The sequence below is a fragment of the Montipora foliosa genome, chromosome 11 (assembly GCF_036669935.1).
Source record: "Montipora foliosa isolate CH-2021 chromosome 11, ASM3666993v2, whole genome shotgun sequence".
Classification (NCBI taxonomy): domain Eukaryota; kingdom Metazoa; phylum Cnidaria; class Anthozoa; order Scleractinia; family Acroporidae; genus Montipora; species Montipora foliosa.
In genome coordinates, this window is record NC_090879.1 from 30,375,248 (window position 1) to 30,384,462 (window position 9,215).

A 9,215-nucleotide genomic window follows, 5' to 3' on the forward strand; every position below is an offset into this window, starting at 1 on the left:
GGAAAAGGTAGCGTCATTGAGATGCAAATTCAGGAGCAAATCTCAATAATTCATCTAAAGAAAGCTGTTTTACGGTTGAATGAGCCAAAACTAATTGCTGAAAACAACGATCCCGGTTTCTCATCTCTCGCTTCAGTTACACGGATAATGAGAACCGTCCCAACAAAATAGAATTTTTTCTTTGAGACGCGAAAAAGTGTAAGATGTTTAATTAAGAGGTTTCTGAAATGACCAGCAAATCGAGATTCCTCCATTCCAAGTAAACACAGAATCAAGAAATTTCCTTTTCTTTGTTCAAACGTACTAAACGAATTTATTCCACTTGTTATAAAGATCGCCTTACCACAACTATGCTTAAATTAACCATTTTCACGCAGCCCAAATCAGCAATGCAACAGTATTTTTTTACCACACCCTCGGCACTTTTTCATTGCGAATGTAAGTACTTTTATTACTTTTCGGACGGTATTTTGAGAGGCCCGGGCAAATGGTTTAAACATTTGCTGCAACTTCCGTCCCATTTTGTTGAATTATGCATGTTGCTCGATGTTGACTGCTGGAGTGGGCAAATGGTTTGAACCCATCATCAACATTTGATTCAACAAAGCTTCACGAGAGGCCTCGTATTCGGTCCTAGGTTGCAGTCGCGATTGTTACTATGGATATGGAATTGTTACTATGGATACGGACATGGCTACGCCATTGAGAGACTGATTAGTGCGCACGCGCATACTCAACAGTAGGGAGCTTAAGCAACGACAACGGCGACGGCAACGAGAACGTCACGAATTTGCATATTTAGTGGTTAAAAACGTTAACAATAGCTTCGCACGCCCTGCACGTGCGTTTTTCACTTTTGTCCATTTCGTTGCCGTCGTCAGCAAAACAACAACGTGAAATAGCCAAGTTTTTGGTTTTATGAAGAACGTCAGCACTTGAGGATAAATTTTCATTTTCTCTCCTAAAATGGAGTGCCGTTCCGACTGGTGTCATCTTTGAGGAATTACCACACCCTTGTCATATTAAAAACGTTGAAATAGTCACGAAGCGATTAAAATAACGCAAATTTATGTTTTGAGATGACGTTCTCGTTGCCGTTGCCGTTGCCGTTGTCGTTGCTTAAGCTCCCTAATGTTGAAAGACGGGGGCAAACGGTTTCAACTTCATTCAACATTCGCGAACAAAAAAGAAATGTTGAATGCCTGTTGAAAAAAACTTAAAATTTGAACTCATTCAACATCGAGTCAACTTGTTTCAAGTTGAAAGGGGGTGGGGGAGGGGGAAACGGTTTCAAGATCGCCGTTTAAGGTGATTCAACAATCAAATAAAATCAATAAAATCAATACTCTCATTCGCATGAACCAGGTGAATGCAGTTAACAAGGAGCGGGAGAAGCATAGTAGAAGTTCCAGAGGATGGAGGGAAACTGCTAACCGAATTACGGGGAGAAAATCACAGGGAACACTTGTTAGTTCAGTATTATCTCCAGATGTCATCAACGCATATTTTCAGTCCATTAATACGGATTGCACCTATGAAGCTCCTGAGCCTCTTGAAATGCCTGTTGGAACTCGTATTCCAATTGTGGATGAAAATGCCGTTAGAAAACTGTTAACACACCAGAAGAGAGCTGCATCTGGACCGGATGAGTTTCCATATTGGTTCAGGCGTGATTATTCCCATCATCTTGCACCTGTGATTACGGCAATCTTCAACAGTTCATTAATTCATCAAGCTATTCCAACACTGTGGAAACTAGCAAATGTTTCACCCATTCCCAAAGAGTCCCCTCTGACGGAGTGTAATCAGCTGCGAACAATCTCATAATACTAATATCATAATGAGGATCTTTGAACGGCTTGTTTGCAAACAAGAACTGCACGGTCTCCTGTGCTTAAGGATGAGATCGGCCCAGACCAGTTTGCTTATATGGAAGGCCGCAGTACATCTATGGCTCTAATCAAGTGTCAACATTATTGGCTGGATTGGCTGGACAAGGATGCAAATTTTGTCCGTGTCCTATCATTTGACTTTAGTAAATCTTTTGATTCTGTTTCCCATCGAGTTTTGTGTGACAAACTAAAGTCCTATGACATTAACCCATATATCATCAACTGGGTGATCAGCTTCCCGTGTGACCGCCAACAAAGAGTCGTGGTGGATGGTGTTGTAACAGAGTTCCTCAATATTAACAAAGGTGTCCCACAGGGGACTGTTCTTGATCCCATTCTATTTTCCATCATGGTGAACGACATCAAGCCTGTTAGTTCAAGTTCACTACTGATTAAATATGCTGATGACATCACAGTTAATGTACCCATCAGGTCAAGCCCAGGCCAGATTGACCCATCACATCGAGAAGTTTGCAGCATCAAACTCTGGGCTGACGACAACAAGTGACGTTAAATTTCAAGAAGACCTTTCAATTGGTAGTAAGAGGGAAGATCAGGAAAACTCCTCCAGGTGATATTGATGGGATAGCTAGGAAGAAGGAGCTAAAATTGTTAGGAGTAACATTTAATGAAGACCCGTGCAGCTGGGATACTCAATTTGAGCATATGCTTGGCAAGGCCAATTCTAGACTTTACATTTTGAGGGTCTGCAAGTACTTTGGCTACTCCTTATCGGAGTTGACTGTGTTATTTGATAGCCTCATAACGTCATTATTTTTATATGCATTAGAAGTATAGGCCTGTGCCCACCAGGGCAAATACATTGCACGGATTGATAAGTTTTGTAGGCGTGCTCTGCGATATGCATATACCTCCAAGTACACCCCAATGACCAGCTACATCGTTTTAAGAGATAGGCAGTTATGGAACAACATCATAATCGATGCAGCTCATCCTCTCTATGACCTTCTTCCTCCACAAAGATCACGTTTTTTAAGAAGCCGGGGCCATGATTTTATTTTGTCACGTGTGAGAACCGAGAGATTCAAGCGATGCTTTATTAACAGATGCCTATTTAACTTTGTTTAAGTCCATTTTAATTGTATAGTAGTATAGAATATTATTCTTATTGTAAACTCACACATTTGTCTGTGGGGCTGTTTTTTAATAATAATAATAATAATAATAATAATAATAATAATAAAGATCTTCATTTGAAATATTATTTCTCGTGAAAAGCTGTATCTTTTTGTCCAAATGAACGCTCAAAAACAATTTAAGATTTTTTTAAACGATCTTTCACTGGAACATTTTTTGTAATGTAACATTCTCTGTCAAAAATCTGCATAACAAGCCTAAAAAAAACGTAACATTGCAACGCAAACAAGAAATTTAGTCGCATTTACCTCTTCGTCGAATTCTTCTTAACATTTTACTAACTGCGTTTTTAATTATTTGAAAGAAAGCTTGTTGTCCATTTTTGCTTCATTATCGAAAGAAATGCTTCTTCGTTCGTCAGTTTAGGATTTGATCACTGGTGATAAATTTCAGGAAATTTATTTAGTTGCGTGTGTTATTTCAATAAATTTTTTGGCTGGAAAAGGTTTTTGTGGATTGATCATGTTCGAACTTAACTAATTTCCATCAGGGGTACCTATTGGATTCCTAGGCTTTTATCTTTATTTTGATTTTTTTTATTTTTGGCATTACTCCTGGGAAAATCCAGTTTCAGCGCCTTTAATACCACCCAACTGTCAGTGCCCTCTGTTTTTGTGTAACATGTACTACAGGCAGCCCAGTTTACGCTCAAAGAGCGTCTAGTCTTTGTTACCAAATTCAGCTGCACAGTGTCGAGTTACTTGATTAGGTAATTGAAGAAATGCAAGATGCAGTATTTCATTTCAGTCACGTGATATCATTATTATTTGAAGAGAAACAAGTGGATCATACACTTTTTGGATCATTTGGTCAACATATCAGTGAGGCTAAATTCGGCTTCCATGCTCCCGTGAATATCAACGTATTACCTAGGGATCCAAGAATTTCGTTTGGGACTCCTAAGTTTCTTAAGAGAGGGGATTTTGATACAATGGCGTACAAGGTCATACGCATTGTTTTACAAACCGTATATACACCTTCAAACTTCAACGAGTACCAGAATTTGTACACCAACAGGTGATGACATACTGTACTGACCTTTCCAAGTTCTTGGATATAGTCAAAAGCAACCCTCCTTAATTAAAGAGGTAACTGAATTTGTATAGTCTATTGAATACAATGTCTTTAAACGAGCATGTGAAATTCAATTGTATTCAATACAAGTATTGCGTAAATCTGATGATGTTTAATTTATAAATCAGCCGAGATGTCTCAGAAATATCGATCCGGTTGTTATTTAACTTGCAAGTCGTGAATTTGCTGCTATGAATCTGTCCTCAAGGCTCGCTTTCCATCCTGTGAAAATGGATTTAATCTCTTCCAAATGCCTAGGACAGTTATGTTTTGCTGTAATAGACCCTTCTTCTGTTTTTGACGTCATCTTGGTTGGGGGGCTGAAACACGGCTAAATTTACAGTAAATGTATGGGATTTTGGACGAATTTGAACCGCTGTAGCGCCACTAAAAAGAGTGGGATTTCCACAGTGATACTGTCATTTAAAAGACATTTATACTAAGATTATTTTCATGAAATATAAAGAACAGATTCAGGCTACAACGACCATAAACGAATTTTTACTATTCCATACAAACCCTTCTAAAAATGAAATTGCCGCGAAATTAGAAGCAACATGAGAACATTTATTATTCGAATTTACGAACGTCATACCTTCCTTAATGGCCTTATTTTCTGTCGAATTAATGATAGCAATAAAACTATTAAAAGTATAGTGGCAGAAGTTCGAAATCTGCCTCTTTTTAGCGGCGCAACAGCGGTTTAAAGCCGGCCAAAACCCTATACATTTACTGTAAAATTATCCGTGTTTGCCCCCCAGGCAAGATGGCGGTCAAAAACTGTGGAAGGGTCTATTCCGACAACATTTTCTTTTCAACGGCATATTTGCTATTCAGTTTCCCTAAGGAAAGGATAGCACTGTCTGACACAAAGTGGCATCCACGTGAACAAACAAGACGTGTAATGTAATAGACAACAACAAGCACCTGACAATAACTAACGAGTTTACATGAGAACAAGTGGAGTGAGAGGTGGGGGAATTGCGCTCAATCCACGTTCCTCCCTACCCCCCACGGTTTCCCCCACCCCACCGTACTGAAAATTAAAGGATCAAGCTTTGTCATTCCCAATGTTTTGATTAGTTTTATGATAATGTAACAACAGCCTTTGCAGCACCATATTCAGGCCATGTATATCCTATAAAAGCTTCGTGCATCTTTTCCTAAGCGATTTTCATGATTTGTCGTGTGTTGAATTCAATTTCATTGCCTTTTTTGCGACTTCCTATTTTCTGAACGCATTGTCCCCCTTCATCAACCAGCCTCTTACCTGCCCCATGCTTTTTCGCAGACTGGAGCACTGTGTTCCAACTCTATATGCAGGCAAGAGAGGATACTTTGATGACCTTCGTTGCGCGTGACTTTATTTTCCTCTCGATTTCGTATTTAGATCTTTCATTGGCCTTGTTGAGAGTGTCGTGCCGTGATGAAAGGAATAACATTGAAATGGTAAGTTTTTGTCGGCCACGGTATTTAATCACAAATTATATCCGACCGTGTTCGTCTTGTGATGCATGACATTTCCGTCATCACTTAATTAAGAGATCCTATTTTTAGTATTGATGGCTTCGCCTCCTTTGTGACATCGAGTAAGGACAAGCGAGGGATGAGGGGGGGGGGGGGGTGGGTGGGGGGGAGATATACATATTTGGGAGTCAATTAAAAGATGCACTGTAGCAAACCCTGACCTTAGCATCCTGAGCAAGAAAAACAATACCTACAATATGTCTTTCAATGAAGTGCGCAGGAAAGGAATACATAACAGTAGAAAAATAGCTTTTAATGAGTCCCCTTTGAAAAATAGAACAGAATGCGCTAAGTGGGGACGGAACTTCACTTCAAGAAAACTTCAAAACCCTTTCCCTTGCATATGATAATTGAAGATATCCGGTAAAAAGCAAGGAAATTCAGGATTTTCACCGCCGAAAGACAATCAGAGTAGCGTCTTTGCTAAGTATTCATGAATCTCTTGCTGCAGTTTTTTCAAGAAATGCCGCGGTAACTGAGCTCTTACAATTCTCAGTAGGAAAATCCAAAATGTCATATCAAACCCGATCAAAACACTTGAACAGAGCCGTTTTGATTGGTCAACTCTAAAAATAAAAATAAAAAAACGACCAAAATCACAAAGATTCCTTTTCAGAGTCGGCGTGGTTGCTTCGCAGATGTTTCCCGTTTTCCATGGATAAGATTCATGGATATCAAAACCTTTCGAGACAATACTCATGAGCACTTGTGTTGTACTGAATGTATGACCAGGTTCGCTAATCCAAAGCAGCTTCCTTGCTTACACAGTTTTTGCCTTCATTGCCTGCAAAGGATTCAACAAACTAGCGGAATTCGAGACACTATTTCATGCCCCGAGTGTAGGCGGAATTTCGAGATCCCCGGAAACGGTGATCTTAACGCTTTTCCAACGAATTTTCGTATCAACAGCTTGTTGGATGCTTTGCCTATCTCAGAGTGCAATACGAGTGGCATCAAGTGTGGAAATTGCGAGAAAACAAGCAGAGAATCTGTCTACTGCTTCTCTTGTTGTTCGTTCTGGTGTGATGACTGCCTCCCTCTGCATAATCGGATAAAAATCTTTGAAGAACACTTCGCGTTGGCTTTGAAAGACTTTCGAGTCGAAGACTTTGAGAACATTTTGAAGCAGCCAAAATTTTGTGGAAAGGAAGGTCACGAGAAGAAAGAATTAGAGTTTTTCTGCCAGGTGTGCAAAATAACCATTTGCAGCGTTTGTACTTTTCTAGACCATGAAGGCCACGCTAAGATTCTTTTGGAAAACGCAGCAAAGGAGCGCAAATCGAGAATCACGGCAGCAATTGAATCAAAGAAACGAAGAGCGCTGAAAAAGATGACAAGGATCGCAACAATTGATGAAAACTTCATTTCAATTCAAGAGGAAGCTGTTAAAGTGAAAAGCAATGTGCAGCAGTTTGTTGCCAGGTTAATAACGGCAATAGAAGCGAAACAGAACGAAATCTTTGATGCGGTGGAAAGCAAAGTAAAAGAATCATTAGCTCTTTTAAGAGAGCAAAAGCACGCGATCGAAGAAGAAGTGAAAACGCACGAAACAGCAATCGATAAAACCGAACTGATTTTAAAGCGAAACACAAGCGCTCAAATCATGGAACCAAATGAATTTCTAGACAAAATAATTCAGGAGGAGGGCGAAGAAGAAGATTCAGCTGTTCGTGACGGCGAAAGTTTGACGACTTTTTTCTTCGAAGGGAATGAAGGCTTGTTTCATGACATAAACGTTAAAGAAATTGGCTGTTTTTTTGTCACCAAAACGAGCTCGAAAGACTCGAGCGCTAAGGGAAACGGAATCAGCGAAGGAACTGTTGGACTTGAAGCTGAATTTGTTGTAACGACAAGGAACACACAAAAAGAACAATGTTACCAAGAACGTGACCGCGTGACATTCGAAATCACAAATCGCGAAGGCCGTGACAGTGCGATCAAGCCTCAAATCCAAGATAGGAAAGATGGCACTTACAAGTTCAGCTACTTTGCCAAAGAAACCGGAACATGTCAGGCATCCGTGGAAGTCAATGGAGAACATGTTCGTGGCAGCCCTTTTGAGGTTTAAATCAAACACAGAGAGTTCAGACCCGTGTTATCCTTTGGACAACAAGGTTCAGATGCTGGGACGCTTTGTTACCCTTGGGGGGTAGCAGTGAATGACAAAGATGAGATTGCAGTGAGTGAGGTTGGTAACCACAGAGTACAGATATTTGCCAGTAATGGAACTCACTTAAGATCGTTTGGTAAAAAAGGTAATCAACAGGGAGAGTTTGACTCGCCTGCTGGAATAGCTTTTCATAATGATAAGATTATAGTGGCAGACTGCTGCAACAACCGAGTTCAACTTTTTAGTGATCAGGGTCATTATCTTAATCAGTTTGGAGGACGAGGAAGCCGGGATCACCAGCTTCAGTTTCCTCGTGGCCTGTCAATTGACAGCGATGGCAACATTATTGTTGCTGATAGTGGTAGCAAATTAATAAAAATCTTTTCACCAGATGGTCGGTTTTTGAGTACCATCGGCACTAAAGGTTCTTTCATCAATCCCGTTCACTGTATCCAACACGACAACTATCTTATTGTGTCGGACAGAGGTGATCACTCAATAAGAGTTTTGAATAGAGAGGGAGAGTTCCTTTATAAATTTGGAAAGCAGGGGAAGCGGGACGGGGAGTTCGATCTCCCTGGCTGCCTGTCAGTGGACAGAGCGGGACATCTGCTGGTTTGTGATTCATCGAATCACCGAGTGCAGGTGTTTAAACTCAGCGGAGAGTTTGTGACAAAGTTTGGGACACGTGGAACAGGGGCAGGAGAGTTCAAGGTCCCAGTTTCGACAACAGTTCTTAGCGTTGGTAAGCTAGTGGTTTCTGATTACGGCAACCATCGTGTTCAGATAATATCGTAGATTTCTTTTCACTGTCGCTGTATTCGCTCACTCATACGAAATCCTCAAAGAAGAATCGTTTTAGGACACACCTTTACTGTGTTTTGGATAGGCTTTATCAATTTTGTCGTATATATCTGATTCTCTTGCACCAGAAGCTCATGACCTTGAAACGTTTAACTCTGGTTCAGAGCTGGGTTTTTTTAAAATTTAAAAAACAGATCGTTATTTGGATCTAACGTAGCTCACGCATTTTCCCGCACATGCAGCTTCGATCTAATTTTTGTCCATGCAAGTGTAAATTTTTAATGAGGGCAACTTTTTGTATTTACTTTTGTGAATGCAACCAAATTCTTATGAGAAAAAGTTGCTTTTCCACTTCGTCGAAAAAACACTTTGGACATTATTTTTTAGCCTTATACCCCATTCACACCAAATAAACATGTTTAATGAAACCAGGTTTTAAAAATCTGAAACCAGTAAATGAAATCTGGAAAACAGGTTCTTGCACAGGATTTAAACATACTCAAACACATTCTGTAATTTTCACCTGAAGTGTAACAGAGAAAAGTCAGTAAGACGCTTTTACGAGAAAAACTATTTTTAGACCGTGTTTAACTGAACAGCTTTTTAAACATGTTTTTGCTTTGGTGTGGATGGGGCATTAGTTAACCTAA

General features: G+C 40.0%; 2 protein-coding genes and 1 pseudogene across 2 annotated transcripts in view; 2 read left to right on the plus strand and 1 right to left on the minus strand.

The window, feature by feature from the left end:
* The window catches only part of LOC137974670 (metabotropic glutamate receptor 3-like), a 33,203-nt gene extending 27,616 nt beyond the window's left edge, over positions 1-5,587 (minus strand). Inside the window, exon 1 of the mRNA XM_068821603.1 lies at positions 5,395-5,587. The gene's annotated coding sequence lies outside the window, so the exon portion shown is untranslated. The remainder of the gene's footprint in view (positions 1-5,394) is intronic.
* On the plus strand, positions 1,357-1,827 carry LOC137976881 (uncharacterized). Its single transcript, XM_068824213.1, has one exon. The coding sequence runs from the start codon at positions 1,357-1,359 to the stop codon at positions 1,825-1,827; it is 471 nt and encodes a 156-aa protein (XP_068680314.1).
* Positions 5,588-6,273: 686 nt separating the features above from the next.
* Positions 6,274-9,215, plus strand: part of LOC137975043 (E3 ubiquitin-protein ligase TRIM71-like) — a 3,861-nt pseudogene continuing 919 nt past the window's right edge.

What these genes read in the sequence shown, in the direction of transcription:
- LOC137976881 (XM_068824213.1), top strand. Translation starts at nt 1,357, where the DNA reads ATGAACCAGGTGAATGCAGTTAACAAGGAGCGGGAGAAGCATAGTAGA.